At 35.5% G+C, this 18,802-nt stretch overlaps 2 protein-coding genes across 8 annotated transcripts in view; one reads left to right on the forward strand and one right to left on the reverse strand.

Annotated features, from left to right (window-relative positions):
• The window catches only part of PMS1 (PMS1 homolog 1, mismatch repair system component), an 81,867-nt gene extending 78,630 nt beyond the window's left edge, over positions 1–3,237 (reverse strand). For 3 of the 4 annotated variants that reach the window (XM_045831743.1, XM_045831727.1, XM_045831753.1), the window contains exon 1: positions 3,110–3,237. In XM_045831743.1, the coding sequence (XP_045687699.1) occupies positions 3,110–3,141 (32 nt within the window). In that variant the 5' untranslated portion in view covers positions 3,142–3,237. The remainder of the gene's footprint in view (positions 1–3,109) is intronic. The other variant, XM_045831735.1, reaches the window with a different exon arrangement.
• Positions 3,238–3,308: 71 nt separating this feature from the next.
• Positions 3,309–17,265, forward strand: ORMDL1 (ORMDL sphingolipid biosynthesis regulator 1). Of its 4 annotated transcripts, none has more exons than XM_045831012.1 (4): positions 3,309–3,446; positions 5,118–5,298; positions 10,301–10,452; positions 15,695–17,265. In XM_045831012.1, exons 2-4 carry the CDS (start codon positions 5,125–5,127, stop codon positions 15,828–15,830), a joined length of 462 nt encoding a protein of 153 aa, XP_045686968.1. In that variant the 5' UTR covers positions 3,309–3,446; positions 5,118–5,124; the 3' UTR covers positions 15,831–17,265. The 4 variants fall into 4 exon arrangements, with proteins under 4 accessions (XP_045686968.1, XP_045686959.1, XP_045686982.1 ...); XM_045831003.1 differs by having other exon boundaries at positions 3,324–3,454; XM_045831026.1 differs by having other exon boundaries at positions 3,324–3,442.
• The last annotated feature ends 1,537 nt before the right edge of the window (positions 17,266–18,802 follow it).

Below are 18,802 nucleotides of genomic sequence, written 5' to 3' on the forward strand. Positions count from 1 at the left end.
ACGCAGGAAGTGAGTTTGTTCCCCAAAGTTTTATGGCCATTTAGCTACCTGACCCTGACTCAAAATAGGCCCTCAGAGTTCTTTGTATGTTATCTGTTGTTTGATCCTTACTGCCTGATAATGATTAATGAGCTTTACATATACACCTTTTATTCCTATGCAAATTGAATCCAATAAAAGCCTCTCAAGGCAGGAGCGGGGGCACTCTCCTCTTGAGAGGGTGGCCGAGGCACTTGGAGGCTTGCTCTCCCCTTGAGAGAGAAGTCATGCCATCCCTTTTCCTCCACAGGACTTGGTAGTCCCTGTGAATTTATTCTGTCTCATCCATAATGCTGCAGACACTGCAGGCCAGTGTCCACATCAAGTATTCATTCTATTCTAACTGGCCTCCATATCATCCCTCAACTGTATCACCTAACCAGGCTTTTTTCTAAACTCCAGGACAGGGCCTGATTTCCAAGTACCTTCAAAATATCATTATTTAGATGACTTGGAGGCATAATAAATTTAACATGTCTCAAACTGGTCTCAGAATTTTTTTCTAATTAACCTGTGTCCTATATTTCTTTTTGATAAAATTTATAGCTAACATAAGCAACTTTATACGAGGAGGGACCCAGAAGAAAACCAAAATTATCCTCTAGAGTGAAGTACAGGCTTCCCTCACTAAGTGAGTGTTCTAGGAACCCACCTGCATCAGTGTACCAACTGGTCTTGTTGTGAGAGGCTGCATTAGGTTTCACTAAATTTTTTTTGAAGACTCTTTCAACATGCTTGCCTGTTGCATTGTGGGTGGTTTATAAGCATTCCTGCCGCACCACACAAAGTGTTCAGCAGTTTTTGATAAAAAACAGCATGAGCCCCCACCCCTGCCCAGAGTCCCATCCTCCCTATTTGCCCTATCTCACCCAGAGAAACTACTTTTTGTTTTCCTGGATGAAAAAAGTCTTCAAAGTCTTGCTGATCTGGAAGAGGTAAAACAAAAATCAGCGGAAGCATACTAAAAGGTATTGAAACCGACAAGTTCAAAAACTGTTTTGAACAGTGGAAAAAACATCTCAGTAGGTATACTGCATCATATGGACAGTACTTTGAAGGTGACTGAAGTTTAAACATGACAGAATGAGTACACAATTCTTTATAAATAAATTCTGGTTTTGGGGGTCCCTCCCTGTATATATAATCCTATTTAGTCCTTATAACACCCCTACGTATATTATCATTTCTCTATCACAAATGGAATTTAAAAGCTTAATAACTTGTTTAAGACACCTGCACACTATGGTATGTTTGACTCCAAACGCCATGCTCATTTTGTCTCACAAGGCAAAATTAGAAACCTTAAAGTCATTCTACAAATTCTCCTTACTCTCTACATCCTGCCACCAAATTTTACCTATCTTTACTACCTAAATATTTCTCAACTAGTTCTCTCCTTTCTATACCTACAGCTACCTCCTCTGATCAGCTCAACATTTCCCCCTATACTTTGCAATAACCTCCTAATAGATATTTTGCCTCAAATCTCAACCACCTATAGGGTTCTGTCTGTAAGTTTTATCATGTTGCTACACTACTTAAAATTTTATAAAGATTTTCAACTACTAATAAGACAAAGTCTAAAGTCCTTAACAAACAGACCTCTTTCTAATCTCCACCGCTATTCTCCAAATGTGCAGTAGGAAAGTCATACTATACAATGTCTCTCTCTTAATGTGGTAGTACTCATTGCTCCTTAGCTCACAAGGTTCTCTTCCTTCTCAAGGAAGACTTTTTCATGGCCCTCCACCTGCACCCCCAACAGATTAAGCATCTTTTCCTCTGCATTCCTACAGCACCTTTTCCTTATTTCTAACCCAAAACTTACCATAGGTTATTCTAACTATTATTCTTCTATCCCTTCCTTCTGGTTCAGAGTTCTTTGAGGACAGAGATTTTACATTAATCTTATATCCCTAGCATAACTTCTGGAACACAGCCAGCCTTCTACTGTATGTGCAACAAATTGCATATTTGGAAAAGTTGAAGGATTGATATCAGACTTAAAAGTTACAGCATGCAGGGGTGTCCAACCTGCAGCCCCGCACACTGCATGCACCCCAGGATGGCTATGAATGTGGCCCAACACAAAACTATAAATTTACTTAAAACATTATGAGATTATTTTTGTGATTACGTGTTGCAATGTATTTAATGTGTGGCCCAAGACAACTGTTCTTCTTCCAATGTGGCCCAGAGACGCCAAGTTTGGACACCCCTGCATGCTGTCAAGAATGCAGGATGGCTTGACATGGATGTCAAGAATCAGTGTTCCATAGTTGCTGAGATGGAAATCAAAACACTACTGAAAGAGTGCTGATGACCAGGAAAGTGATTAAGGACAACACTGTACCTAAAAAAGCAGCAGAAATCACAGAACACAATGAAATAATTTAAATAACTGTTTCACAGGTCCAACAGAAATGCAAGATATATACATATAGTCAACATTCTCTTACACCAATTTTGAAACTTTGAAAGGTATTTCAACAATACAATTGACAAACTGTGCACTTCCAAGTATGTAATCCGATTTCATATATGACTCCAAATAATCTTATTTTTCCTCTCCATTCTCAAATAAAATCAATTTTTGGTACCCACATTTGCTCAGCATGTACCGTAATACAGATGCATAACTTCAGCGTATGGAGAACCCCAGAAAGACACCAATAAAAATCATTAACTGAAAAGAGTTTGCTTGCACCGTTTGTGTGTCACAACATACAGTATTATAAAACACCACACACAAGACACGTTATGGCTGTCACGGGTTGGAGTTTATGCCTAGCAAACAACATTAAGTCTTGAGCCCAGCAGGATCTGAGTAACTGGCTGCAACAGAAGCCTAGACACCATTTAGTCAGTGAAAGCTGACTGACTGGCTCAGAGACCGCTCTCCGAGTGTGCGCGCCGCGGGTCCAGCTACTCCTGCTTCCCGCCCCGTGGTGGGGGGGAGGGGCGCCCACAGAGGCCATTGGCGCTCTGTTACAGACTAGGAGAAGTTGGAAGGGGGCCCCCGAGCCTATGAGAACAAACGAATGAATGCCCCTTAGCCACAAGACACTACCTTCTTGCTCGCGCGAGGTGGGTAATTATCATCCACTAGCTGACCAGCCAGCGTCCCGCCCGCAGCCCAAGCCCGGCTCCGCGGACGCCGGATTGCTCCTCAGCGCGCGCGCAGCAGAACGGGCACCGGCGCACTGAATTTAGTCCCGCCCCGCTCGGGGAACGTGGGATTGGCACTGCAAGCAGCCAATCCACTGACAGCGCTTTCGGCTCCGAAGGCTTCCGCAAACTAAGCCAAGCTGCGTTTCAAGCCGACCACTGGCATTCGGTCTTGAAGAGACGCCGTGACTACCGAGCTGGTCTTCCTCTGAGTCGGCAGCCGGGATTGGGGGCGGTGGGTGAGTGGGTGCGAACGGCTGCGGGGACATACTGCTGCCTGCAGCGGCAGCGATCTGGTGGCTGACTGGAGTTGGCCTAAGGGAGAAGAATGGACTCCGGCTGCCCCCGAGCGCCCTGTCTGGCGGTGCTGGCCAAGCGGCCCCTGAGGCTTGCACCCCAAATGTTTGTCGTCGTGCCTCGGCACTGACGGATGTGCGGCTCCGGGAAGGGAGGGGCAGTGGGTTAGGTGCTGCAGGGGTAGCAGCAGGGGCTTTTGCTAAATTCCGTGATCTGGGGAGCTCCGACAGTCAGGGAAGGCTGCTGGTGGCTAGCTGGCAGGCAAGGGACCCCCTCCTTGTCATCCGCAAGGAACCGTTAGGGTCTGAGCCAAGAGACTTTTCTCTGTCTGAAATCATTGTTTAAGGGTGTCGCGGGAGACTCCTCGGAAAGGTTTTGTGAACTGGGGGGTAGGGTCAGTACCACACCACCTTTGCCTTCCAGCTCTTTGGAGCATTTCCCCCCCATATGGAAAGTGGGAAAGGTAATCTCAAGTGATTGTATGTTCTGAGTATAATTTACTATATAAAAATAGTGTATGCTATATGGTGGTATTTAGATAAAAATATTTACGAATATAAATTTGAGATTTTAGCTTCGTTTTAATGTAGCCAACTGTCGTCACTGTGAGCCTTGATGCCTTGAGTTCTATAGATATTTTTTGGAAAGGGAAGGGGACATGTATTCCGAAAACACTTGTTGGATGGGGTTATGAGAAATTCCTCTCTCAGTGCCAACTCTATAATAGAAAGGGTTTATATATTTTAAAATCAGATCTGTTCTAAATATAATTTACTCTCTTTCCCCCCTCAAATCTCACTGGTCAGTGTTTTGCCGGGATGGATGGGTTATTCTTCAGGACAGTTTTATTTTGCTTAAGGTATTCTTAGACCCAAGCAAGCATCATCATTAAGATAACTGGGAAGTATTACCAGTTCTTCGTTTGTTGTTGTTCATCTTGAACGCAAAAGGGGAAAAGGAGAACCTAAAAAAAGATAAGAAAAAAACTGAGTTGATTAGAGTTAAAATATTCAGAAGAAAGGCTATTGTTTTGACTTAATTTTATCAGGAGACTGAGAAAAAAATGTAAATTTTTCAGCATCTTGTGTTCCTTCCAGTTTCAGTATTCAAAAGGAGTGATTTGAACTCTGACTACTCCTTGTGGATAGAACATTACATTAGCTATGAGTCTGGCTACTTAAAACAGACTGGCTGGGTCAGCTCTACTTTGTTTATGTTAGTTTATTCTGTTGATAAATTTAGCTCTTGAGTTTTCACTTTGCTCTCCTTATATAAGAAAATACAGGTTTTCTCTTTCAGTTTGAGTATTCCTGCCCATTACTTCATTTGGTAAATCCAACATGCCAGAAGACAAATTTTAGGAAAGAGATTTTAACTGTTTTTTTCATTGAGAACCATAAAATAAGTCGTTTGTCTTATTGTAAAATCAGATGTTAAGAATTCTTTACTGCCTTTATCAGCATCTGCAAGTAGCATATTTTGGAGGGTGTGTTTGTTCTATTTCAGAACTAGGAAAAATAATCCTAGTTAACACACTTATTTCATCATGTCAGAATTAGGAGTATATGTTTCTCGTTATGTCAGGGTTTATTCATTTCATTGCTTTCCTACAGAGCAAACATGAATGTTGGAGTTGCCCACAGCGAGGTGAATCCAAATACCCGGGTAATGAACAGCCGGGGTATGTGGCTGACATATGCACTGGGAGTTGGCTTGCTTCATATTGTCTTACTCAGTATTCCCTTCTTCAGTGTTCCTGTTGCTTGGACCTTAACAAATGTTATACATAATCTGGTAAGAATTTCACCTTATACAAAACACTTGAAAACTTAAGGTTTAATTGTTAGGGACTGGGGGAGGAATGGATGGGGCGTTTTTGTTTAAGAGTACAGTTTCAATTTTGTAAGATGCAAAGAGTTCTGGAAATGAATGGTGGTGATGGTTGCATAACAATGCTAATGTACTTTATGCTACTCAACTGTACATGTACAAATGGTTAATATGGTACATTTAAGTGTATTTAAACACAATTTTTTAAAAAGCTTAAAAGTTTTCTTATAAAGAAGGAAAACGTGACTTTTTAGCAGTTTTATGAGGTATAATTTACATAATATAACATTCACCCATTGAAAATATTCAGTTCAGTGATTTTTAATATATATGACAATTTTGAAGAATTTAAGTCTAGAATGGGATTGTATTTTTCTGTGACACTTTGTATTTAAACATTGGGCCCTTTTTCTAAGTAAGACTTTTTTTTCCTTCTACTGGTTTTATAGAATCTAGAAAACAGTAGGTCATTTTAGCAAATATGTTGACACTAATTAACCAACTACATTATATTGATAAACCAGAATACTTCAGAAGAAGTAGTTACTTTTTTTGGTTAATAAATTGTATAAGTATACTTTCCTACTTCTGTATAGAAATTTTGAGCTTAATCATATTTTATATGATTCAGCATCTTATGGTACCTTAGCCTCTTCCTGTTGGTTATCACTCTTTTGTATTATATGATAACTTTACAAAGTACCAGAAGTTTGAGCAACTCTACTGACCATATTATTCAGCCTTGGGAATTGTATGTTGAAAAAATAAACCTGATAGTGACTTTTCTTGTCTTTAACAGCTTATTACATTGGAATAAAAGAAGAGAAATCCAGTTAATTGAGACTTTTAATTGAATCCAGATTAACTACATATTTGTTTAAAGATATCTAAAAAGTTAAGAACTTAGAATTAAGACAGAAAAATGTAAGAGAAATAGATTTCTTAATTAATATTTATTTTATTTCTTCTGGAGAGCATTTAAAGTTGACTGTAGGAGGACAAGGGTGATGTGGTAGAAATACGCGAATGTGCACTTAGTCCATTTTCAGTAATAGACTTTGATAGGGCAAACACTGTTTTTAAATGATAATTTCTCTGAAATATTTGTCATTAATCAGATCCTTTTATTGGAATTCTTTTCCTTTGGTTTCCATGTTATTGCTTTTTCCTATATATATTTCTGATCTTTTCGGTTTCCTTTTACACTTCCTGCCTCCTCTTTTCCTAAGGTTCTTTTCTTCATCTCTTCTTCTATATATTCTAAGTTATTCCATATTTTCAGTTTCTACCTGTAGAAGAATGATGCCCATATTAATATTACTAGATCACCTTGCAATTAAACCAAACAAGTGTAAATTGAACCCACTCCTTTCTACCCACAATCTGTTCCTCTGACTTTGTTCCTAATCTAATTTAAAGGCACCACTTTGTGCCCAGTAAACCAAGCCAGATAGCTGAATGTCAAAGGAAAAGTGATTAATACAGTGTAGCATCCAAACTGAGACTGTATTAGAGTAAAAGGGATCTCTAGTAATAACTACTCCAACAGAATAGGTGTAAATCAGGGTTGTCTATGCAAACTAATAGATATGGTCACCCTAGCCTTAGGGTAACTCCTTTTTCTATATTTTCTTATTCATTTAGGCAAATCCCTGTCTGTTCTGCTTTACTGTTTCTCAATTTGATCCCCACTGGCATTGCTGTAATTCATGCATTTATTTTTCTGTCAGTTCCTCCAGTAGTTTGGCAATTTTCAACCAGTGTGCTGCAAGAATTATTAAAACATGCTATACCCGACTATTTAGTCAGGGGCATTGACCTCTTTTCCCTTAGATTGTCAAATTAAAAAAAAATGACAACAGCCAACACAACAATAGCTGTGGTGTGAAAGAATCAAAATTGTACCTATTTTTTGTCAGATCAAAAAATATAATAAATGTTTTGGTGGGCTGAAGAATTTTAGTAATTAGTTTATATGTGACATGAGATGAAAAAGTTTGAAAATTGCTGCAATAGATAAATGGTCTCCTTGGTGCTCCTCTACTCTCTTCCATTCTAGCTTGTTAGAGTGATAGTTTTAAAATGCATGTCTGCTCAAGTCACACTGTTTAAATTCTTCAGTGATTCCCTGTTACATTCATAGTAAAATGCTAAGTTCCTTGTGTGGAATACAAGACCAGTTTGTAACTGTGTAAGAGGCAAGAAAGGGACTTAATGTTATCTCAGCCCATCTCCAAATATAAGCTATGTTCTTAAAATATTGAAAATCATCTTGCCCTCATCTCTTTCTTGTACTTAGGCTCCCCTATTTTAATATTCCCTTCATCCTGCTCTACCTGACTAATTTCTATTTGTTCAAGAAAACTCTATTCAAGTATCACCTTATTCAAGATGCCAGAAAACTCATATACTGTATTCTTATATCATATATTTATGATAGTTTTATAATTAGTAGTTGATCTCTTTTGTTTTTAATTGTTATATCTCCAAATACCCATTTAAATTTTTGTTGAATAAATTAGTCCTCCAATGACATATTTATTAAGTATACTTTAGAACTCATTTCACCTCCTCATGTTTTCAGTTTGGTTGACTGAAATTGAGACACAATATATGGTAATGGACAAAGGGTAGGAAATAGACAACATGTAGGGAAGCAAACTGCTGACTTCACCACACTAAAAAGCTAACTAACCAGACATAGCTGTAGCAATTATATGGCTCCAAATTTAAATTTCTTTTGAAGACAGCCTACATTAAACCAATTAAAAATGTGAAATACATGCCAAATGCTTTTTAAATATGGGAAAGTAGACCTAATTGTTATTTCTGGTTAGAAAAAAAATACAGTCTCTACCTTTCTAAAACCATACAGTAAGTAGAAACCTGTAGTGAATGTTTTTCTTTGGTGCTACAATTCACCTTAGACGCATTAATACTCTGCTGAGTGTTTTACCTACCTTTTAAAATGAATGAGAATTCTTTTCATTTTGAATCAGTAAATATTTGTCAAGGGCTAACTATGAGCTACATACTTTTTTCCTAATTCTTTTGATGTGGCTGTAAATCATCATCGCTAAAATTTCATAGAAAAACTATTAAAAATAAAAATAATGGAGTAGAATATATATGGTCAGATAAGGTTTTATTCTTTCTCATTGAGAAGGATATATAAAATAAACAGAACATTATATATATTCTGAATACTGTGAGTCCATGTGGTTTGAAAGAAATAACAAGAGGATTGTTCTCTTTGAAATTCTAACACATTATAATTCTAAGTCTAGAATATAGCCTTAGCTTTTTTGGCCACACACTCTTGGGAATTTGAAAGCATATAGTTTCTGTTTATAGTTTCCTTTGAAGCCCATGTGAAAATGTTTTCTTTGTGCTTATGGAATAGACATTCCTTGGCTTATGTTATCTTGTCTTAATATCTAATACTTGCTGTATACCAGCCCTTGTTCCTGAGGTATTCAGGCTAATGGGAAAACAAACATAAACTACTCCAGTACAATATATGTATAGTGCTATGGTAAAAGTATTACCAATAAAATTCAACCATGCAGTTAGGAGGTATTACTAGGGAGGAAGGCATCACTAAACAGTTGTCATTTGAGTTGAACCTTCAAGAATGAGATAGTTGACAAGGTAGCACCAAGCTTCTGCCTCAGCAACAAGGAACCTATTCCTCCTCTGCATTTCCCGAGTACCTTGATTTTAATTTTCATAGCAAATCTGCCCTACATTCTAACTGTTTATGTGTCTTTTTTTTTCTTTGCCAGAGGATTGAACATTTTTAAGGCTCTGTGTTTTTGTTCAATTTCATATATGCATGCATGTCCTGTGTCCTGTACATTTGAACAACTTATTAAATGTATGTTGAGTTAAACCCAATTGAATGTTAGTCCATTTCTATATAGCTTAGCTGTTATTGAAGCTAAAACAACTTCTGAATTGCCTAATGGAATAACGAAGTAGACTAAGCTTTTAAAGTAAGAGTTCTCTTAACCTTTACAAATAATATGAAATTTCAAATCACTAATTTTTCTCATTTTCCCCCATATATTTGTTAAAAGTGGTAGTAGAAAAAAAAATGACATCACATCATGATTTCTAGTGGGAAATACTGTTTCATGATAATATGTAGGCTTTATTGTTGTTACCAGTTCCTCAGGCAGTGATCCTGTGATGAAGCACTACTTATCAATTTAAATGGGTATCATATCATAATCTCAAGGAAACCAAATCTAGTATACATTGTTTTTTTTCCTAGTTAACTACAAAACAAGATGTTTAAAGATACCACTGAACAGATTGACTTCTGGTAAACTTTTTTTTAGTTTTTAAAAACTACAATGGAAACACTGTTGAGGCACAGTAGTGACTGTAAAAGCAAATTGAGTTGAACATTATGCCTATTACATCAAACCATCTTTGTTGCTTTGGAAGAAAAGTATTGAGACAAAGACAGTCCTAATATTAAATATTTTCAGAACCATTTCCTGATAGAGATTTTATTTGCTTATTTACCAATTTGTGTTTTTAAAATAATTTTATAAATATCAGATTTACTAATATGACATTCGAAACTATCCTGCACATTTGGGGCAAGGCAACCCTATATCCTAATAGGAAAGGTGCTAAAAAATCTAATGTGGTAATATAAGGTTACTCTGATGTTATTTTTTCTTTATTTTCAATTTAATAAAAGGTGAAAGCAGGTTATTTTTGGTTGACCTTTTACTGGTTTTCAACAAATAACACTTATATACCCCTGGAAATTTTATTTTACTGTGAAGAAACTGCCCACAGCTTTTTAAAAGTATATGAAAGCTTAAAACTTGACCTGTAAGTTAAATCATATACCTTTAGTTACAAATAGTCTGGAACTATCTTCATGCCTATTGATAGATACCAATTTTGTATTAGATGTTAATTATATATTCCCTTATTTGTTTTTCAGGGGATGTATGTGTTTTTGCATGCTGTAAAAGGAACACCTTTTGAGACTCCTGACCAGGGAAAAGCAAGGCTCCTAACTCATTGGGAACAACTAGACTATGGAGTGCAGTTTACATCCTCACGGAAGTTTTTCACAATTTCTCCAATAATTTTGTAAGTAGTGGAAATTTGTAGTTATGAGGAGGATTGGATGAGAGGAAGCTAGTGTTTTATTAAATTGAATTTGAATTAGAAATAATAGTTTGTTAAAAACCTCTGTCAATAAATAGCTACAGATAGAGTACAGACTACAGGCAAAATCTTTAACAAGCTGTTGATAAATGGGTTTTCACTCTAGCCAGTAACATATGGAGACAACATTACATGCCCATCAGTATGCCTAGACTGATCTAGGATATATAGATCAAATACATTTCGGTTCATCGTTGGAAATTGCTTACAAGAAAACTAAACAAGGAACCTTTTATATTTCACTATCAGATTAATCTCTCTAAACAAGGATTTGGATGTATTCAGACAAATTTCATTGACTACCTGCCCCATTTGGATATTCAAACTGCTTTGGAGGGAAAGAATAGTTTACAGCAGCAATTTTCAACCTTTTTCATCTTATGGCACACATAAACTAATTACTCAAATTCTGTGGCAAAAAAAAAATATTTTTTTTGCTGATTTAACAAAAAAAAAGTATAATTTTGATTCATTCACACCAGGCAGCTATTGTTGTTTTGGCTGGTGTCATTTTTTATTTGACATTCTAAGAGAAAAGAGGTCAGTACTCTTGACTACATAGTCAAGTATTGCATGTTTTAAAAATTCTTCTTGCTAGTTAAGGGAAAAGAAAAGTTACCCTTTTATTATTTATAGGTCAGATCTGGCTTGAATCCTCTACCACTTAGCCAGTTTGATATGCTCATAAATAAAAATCTAGCCCCTGACACCTACCTCATTCTGATGCTATAAGAAATAAATGATACAACATTTATATGTAAAGCATTTAACCTTGTGTCTGGCATCTAATTTTCAATTATCTGATATTCAGGGCCCTCCACAAAATGAATCCTACCTTATTTTGTAATGTTCATATTTTAAGCCCCACCAAACTCCCACTGTGTCAAGCTCTTCTAAGCAGCATTTCTCGAATACTTTGTGTGTAGTTCTATTTCTATGCCTTTGTTCAAATCACTTCTCTTACCTGAAATGACTCCTCCTTTCTTAATTTATGTCATAGTGTTCTTTCAAGATTTGAATTCTAGATCTTCAGTGAGGTCTTTTCCTGAGCACCCAACATTTAGTGATAATGCTCTGCTTTGAATTTCCATAGCAGTTGTTATATATTTCTTGTTTATGGACTTTATATTATTTGTTTGTTAATGTTTTATTTCTGCAAAGAATTTGTCAGTACATAGATTGCTTTGAATTTCACACTTAGTACATTTGCTTACACATAATATATGTTTCACATATATTTTAATCAAAGTCTGTATACCACATAGCTTATACATAAATGAATAGAGTCAATGTAGTGTACAGTAGCTGGAAAGACTTCTTGGGGGTGTTAGAATTCCTTAAACTGAAATTTAATGGAGGTTAGGTTTTGGATAGATGTTCAAGTAAGGGAAGGCATTTTCAAATGAAAAGAAGAAACTCATCATAAAGTGGTAGGTTTGTTTTTTGTATATTTATAGTACTTTGAGGAAGTTTTTAAATTTTAATTTTTTATACAATTAAAACAATTGTCAGAGAAAAATGATTTGTACAGTCTAACAAAGTGAAATACAGTAACAAGAATAATGGTTATTCAAATGGCTTTAATTTTGGATATTAGCTATACTGCTTTCTAGCTATGTCACTCGACCATTTTCTTGAAAGCCTCAGTTTCCTCATTTCTAAAATGTTGAGGATTTAATTATAATACATGTATAAAAGCCTGATATGATGAATTTTCAGTAAGTGCTATTACAAAAGTGGTCAACTGAGATGTACCTGTGTACAACATCGATATTTCTATCTTTTTATTTTTTATTAAATTTATTGGGGTGATATTGGTTAATAAAATTATTTAGGTTTCAGATATACAATTCTAGAAACATCATCTATTGTATTGTGTGTTCACCACCTAAAGTCAAGTCTCTTTCCATCACCATTTATCTCCCCTACACATTGTTCTACTTCCCCCAGCCCCTTTCCTCTCTGGTAATTACCATGCTGTTGTCTGCATCTATGAGGGTTTTTTGTTGTTGTTGTTTTTGTTTCTTGTTTTTTTATTTTTTGCTTATCCCTTTACCTTTTTTTTGCATAAACCAGGGAGCAAGATCTCAAATACAACCTAAAAATCTGTTTCATTAGCCAATCCTTCCTTCCTTCCTTCCTTCCTTCCCTCCTGCCTTCCTTCCTTCCTTCCTTCCTTTCCTTCCTTCCTTCCTTTTCTGTTACAGTTGTCCCGCCTTTTTCCCCATTGCTCTCCCCTTACCGTTTTTACCCAGCCCCACAACCCCTCTCCCCTCTGACAGCTGTCAGTCTGTTCTCTATCTTTGAATTTATTTTTTTTTGTTAGTTTACTTTGTTCATTAGATTCCACATATGAGTGAAATCATATGGTACTTGTCTTTCTTTTACTGGTTTATTTCACTTAGCATAACACTCTCTAGGTCCACACATGCTGTCACAAAGGGTAGGAATTCCCTTTTTTATGGCAGAGTAGTAGTCTATTGTTTATATGTACCACAGCTTTTTAATCCACTCATCTGCTAATGGGCATTTGGACTACTTCCAAATCTTGGCTATTGTAAATAATGCTAAAGATCATAGGGAGTGCATATATTCTTTGGAATTAGTGTCTTGGGTTTCATTGTATATATTCCTTGAAGTGGAATCACTAGATCATAAAGCAGTTCCATTTTTAATTGTCTGAGGTAATTTCATACTGCTTTCCAGAGAGGCTGTGCCAATCTGCATTCCTGCCAACAGTATGTTCCCTTTTCTCCACATACTTGCCAACACTTGTTTGTTGTTTTATTCATGATAGCCATTCTGACAGGTGAGGTAATATCTCATTGTGGTTTTAATTTGTATTTCTCTGTTGATTTGTGACTTTGAGTATCTTTTCATATGTCTGTTGTCCATCTGTGTGTCCTCTTTGGAGAAATGTCTATTTAGGTTCTTTGTCCACTTTTTAATTGGATTGTTTGCTTTCTTTGTATTGAGTTTTAGTAAGTTCTTTATAAATTTTTGATATTAACCCTTTATGAGATACATCATTGGAAATATGTTCTCCCATTTATTGGGCTGTCTTTTTATTTTGTTGATTGTTTCCTGTGCAACAACTTTTTAGTTCAATGTAGTTCCAATTGTTTGTCTTTTGTTTCCCTTGCCCAAGGAGATATATCAGAAAAAATATTGCTACGAGAAATGTCTGAGATTTTACTGCCTGTGGTTTCTTCTAGGATTTTTATGGTTTTGAATCTAACATTTAATTCTTTAATCCATATTTCTAAAAATATATTTTGACCCATAGGTATGATGATTTCAAGTACTCTTTGATTAAATTCCTTACATAACTGAAGAAACAGCATTAAAACCATATAGCATTGATACTTTTCAGAGTGCTTTCACATTCTCCTATTTGATCATTATTTGTAGGTAGGTGGGATGTATAATGTTATCCCAGATTTTTAGATAAAGAAACAGTCTCAGGTGCATTTTTGCTCCAGACCTTGCAGCTATTTGGAGTCAATAGCCCCAACGAATCTGTAAACTACTTCTAGCTTCTACTACAGTCTCTTTCCAGTATACCCTTTGGCAGATGAACACTATTATACTGATTCCCACTTAGTTTTGCATCTTCTTAGAAGCTTGTCCAGTGTTTTTAAGAGTCAAGTAGTTTTCATATAATCTACACACACAGTTTTCATTAGAAGACATAAAGGGAATATATGCTACTGTATGATAAGGAGAAGCCATTCTGAGAATGTTGTTTTCAACATATCAGATTATAGAGTAAATCCATGATAATGATGGGAAATTAAATAAGCTTACTAAATACAAGTGGTATCCAATTTTGTTCATTGAAGTATATGAAAGCAGGAAGAAAGGGTTTAGAGTAAAGATTAAGGAATGTGGATTATTCTCAAGAAAGAATTTTCTGACTATATCATTAGTGAAGTAAGTGGAAGATTATAGAATTTCTCAGTTTAGATGGTTTTGTATACAGCTCTCTGATTTATTTATTTTTTTTATTTTTAAAGATTTTATTTATTTACTTTTAGAGAGAGGGGAAGGAAGGGAGAAAGAGAGGGAGAGAAATATCAATGTGTGGTTACCTGGACCTGGCCCTTAACCCAAGCATGTGCCCTGACTGGGAATTGAACTGGTGATCCTTTGGTTCTCAGCCCACACTCAGTCCATTGAGCTACACCAGCCAGGGCTGATATTTTTCATGAGTCTTGAAAATAACTTTTGTTTTTTAACTATATCTAAACACTTACTTCCCCTTATGAGAACCTAATGATGGTACTTAGCAGAAAAGCTGTAAGAATACTTTCCTGTGTACTGTAAACATGCAAATTAGACAAACAACCATATACAAACTTAACTTCTTAGTTATAATGTTTTAGTTTTTTTAAAATTCTATCTATATTGGGGCCAGATGATGTGTCTGTACTTTGATGTACACCTTGGGTAAAACTAGACATTCTGACTCAATGATTTATGGTCTTAGAGATAGCTCAGGCTTGTTAAAACAAATTCTCAGATGTTGAGTGTCTTTGAGTATGTATGTATGTTCAGTTATAGCAAAACAACTGGAATTTTACAACAGTGTCTTTCAAGTTTCCAGTTAAACTGGTTATAGACCTGTTTGTCAACAAAATGCAAATGAGACCATTAAAACGGTGATTAAGTATTTGTTTTCTTTCAAAGATACTAATTGTACTAGTGCACTAACCCCATTTTCTACAGCTTTACATTTCTTAATCTTTTGGTGGATCACAAAACCGTCAAAAGAATATGATATATCCTTTTGATCTTGGATCTTTTCTTCAAAAACATACACTTAAATACAAAACTATACCTGAGATTTCAGGGAGCATATGAATCCTAGTTTGAAAGCCTGCTCTAAAGGATGCTAAGTAGCAAACATATTCTTTTAAATGCATTTAACATAATTGCAGAAGTGCAAAGTGTGCATATATGGCTCCATTAAAAAATACTTAAATTCTAAATAAAATTAAGTTAGGTCCTTAAACTAAGTGTTTCCTTTTGTTTTAGTGTTCAAAAATGTTTCTACCTTTAGGTATTTATGTTTCAATGGCCTTTTTTTCTACTTTTAAAATTTTTAAAAATCCTAGTTTTGTTTTTAGATGTTACAATACTCTTAATACTTATATTTCTACAGATATTTTCTGGCAAGTTTCTATACGAAGTATGATCCAACTCACTTCATCCTAAACACAGCTTCTCTCCTGAGTGTGCTAATCCCCAAAATGCCACAGCTACATGGTGTTCGGATCTTTGGAATTAACAAGTATTGAAAGGTTTTGAAACTGAAGAAAAACTTTTACAGCTACTGAGTTGCCTGTAATGAAGGAGTGGTTAGTAAACTGCACTGTTTCTATGATGGTTTGAAATGAGAGGTATTTACAGTGGAGAGCCTATTGCTGGTTCTTCATAAGCTGTTTTGAAGTGCAGATTTTTACTAGAGGATGCCTGTGTTTAATGCATCTGGTATAATTCTGATGAGAGTCTTTATAGGCAGACTGGGAAGGCCCAGCTTATAAGTTAAATGGCTATAAAATGAGGGTGAAGTAGATAAATCCAAGAAAATAGGAGATTTATAAGAAATTAAGACCAGCTTAGCTTATAATGAATGGGCATTATGTTAGGAGAAGAAACTTTCCAATCACTCAGTCATGTTAGTTTAAGCTGACTTATATGTAAATCAAAATCATCTCTTTACAAGTTTATTGTAGATCACTTTTATTACATATGTATTCCTCTTGTGTTATATAAGAGGATATAGGTACCCTCTTGTTTTATACAAACCAATTTCTACCTTATGAGTGTACTTTTTTTTGTTTTGTTGATTCAACATTGTGTGTTGATGGATAAGATCATTTTTACATTTATAAAGTTACTGAGTTTATGAAGGTCCACTTTCATGACTGCTTGATGATAGAAGATAACTAGGCATCTTACAAACAGCCTCTGAGTCAGCCTTCTAATTTTGAAACAAAGTGGGTTTTACTGCCTTTGCAGACAAGGCTGCTAACCATTTCAGAAAATAATTTATTTCACACAGTTAAAGTATACGGTAATTTAAAAGTCTCTGCTTTTTTGATTGAGCAATCTAATTATTAAAGTCTACCATTCTTTAGAAAAGTAAATATAAAATGGACAACTATATAGCCAACCTGTGGTCTGGCAGCAACTGCTTCTCTAGCAATAGTATCAAAGTAAATAATGGAGGCATTTTTAGCAGACCTGCAGTAAAAGATAACAGCATCTTTTCTTAGCCTTCCTGCTCTCAATCTTCATACTTCATCCAATAGCATTTTGACTTTCAATACGTGAGTCTTTGTGTAGATAATCCAACTATTTCCAAAGCGACAACCATACTGAATTCTTGTGACTTAGAGAAACTTCCTGTAGTTGCTGCAGTTAATTACAAGAAATAAATATATATACAATTTCGAAAAGTAAATACATCCAAAAACCAAAATTCTGATCTTGGGGGTAAAACTGAAAAAACCCAGTAACATTTGTAAACCAGATTGAGTGAAAAGAGTTATAGACCAGTTTATTAAAACAATAAACTGGCTTTTGTGGGTAATGATCATTGTTTTGTATTTCAAGAGTATTGACTTTAGAAATCAGTTGTATGATAATTTCTGTGTATTTTTGTCTTTTCCCATGTATTTTTAAATAACCAGTAATCTATACTTCAATAAAATTTCTTTTGGTGTAGGATTATTGCAAAGTCTTTCCAAATTTGGTCATCAATGTTGCACTTTTATTTTTCAAGAGTTTTTTTTTTAAGCAACAGAATTTGTGAAAAATTAAGGTAGTTAAAAATACTCCTTTGTTTTCACTTTAAAGTTATCTCAGAGGGCTTACATTTTTTACACATACTTCAGAGATAGAAATCTGGCTCTAGCCTAGACCTTCTGCTACTTTTCGTACTTTTGCCCTTCCACATTTTAAAAATATTATTCAGTAGATATTTGAGAGCCCACTTTGGTTTAGGTATAATAGGTACAGTGTATAAATAAGAAAAAACAATCTCTTTCCTTTATTTACATTCAAGTTGGAGAATAGATAATAAATGAGTAAGTAAATACACATCACTTCATGCAGTAATAAATGCCGTGGGGGTGGGGGAGGATTAAGCTAGTGAAAGGCAGGGGAGTCTGCTTCAGAAAGTATTTCCTTATAGATCCTAACTAAGGTGACATTACTGATGGACATAGATGTGGGAAAAGAGGCCTCCTAGTATAATGAAGGTGGTATGCTTGAGAATAAACAAGACCATCATTGGAGCTAGAAAGGAGTAATAAGGAGGATGAGAATGGTAGCAAATGACGTCAGAGAATTAGGAAGGAGTCAGATCATACAGGGCTTTAATAGACCAAGGTAATGAGCAAATTTTATGCTAGCTTGACAAAGCCATTGGAGAGTTTTGCACAGATTATAGGGATCTGATTTTTTTTTAAGGTTAGGGCTAATGTTGAGGATAAACTGTAAAGGATTAAGCAGGAAGAATAGTTGGGACACTGCTACAGGCAGAATGTACAATAATAGTTCAGACTAGGGAAATAGCTGATAAAGTGGTGAATAGTAGTCAGATTTGGGCTGTATTTTGCAAGTACAGCTCAAAAGACACTGATGTATTGAATTCATGATGCAGGGAGGAAACTACATAACCCCTAGTTTTTGGGTCTTAACACCTAGGTGAATGATTGTGTTAAATATGGAAACTGTTTTCAAATTCATAAGTTGGTACAGTTTAATGTAAAAAAAACCTTTGACAGTCTATAATGACTATTATTTGGAACAAAATCATTGTCCCAAATAACTGTTATGCTATAATTGCTCCTAATTTAAAGTCAGGAGCTACAAGGACAATTTCTAAATAGGCATGAGCTCAGAAATGCCACTAATTTTAGCATTCATTGGTGAATCATTCCTGTAGCAATTGTTAATGTGAAGTTCCAATACCAGCTTTCTATTTTCCTGATCCTTCTACATTTATTTATTGGAATTCTTCTGTAAGAAGATTTTTCCTTTTTATTTAATTTATTATATTATTGCAGATTCATAGATATTTTATTCTTTGGTTTATAATCTGTTATCATTATTAATTTGTTCCCTCAAACTGTCTTCCAGCTTTGGCCTTGGGAGCCAAAGTTCCCAAAAGAACTTTCCAAGTTGGCTCCTGTGTCCTTTTGACCCACCCATTCTTCTTCCTTTCTTTAAACATCGAACTGTATTTTTTAGGTTTGTGGCA

The sequence above is a fragment of the Phyllostomus hastatus genome, unplaced genomic scaffold, assembly GCF_019186645.2.
Source record: "Phyllostomus hastatus isolate PE091 unplaced genomic scaffold, TTU_PhHast_1.1 phas_contig_1, whole genome shotgun sequence".
Classification (NCBI taxonomy): domain Eukaryota; kingdom Metazoa; phylum Chordata; class Mammalia; order Chiroptera; family Phyllostomidae; genus Phyllostomus; species Phyllostomus hastatus.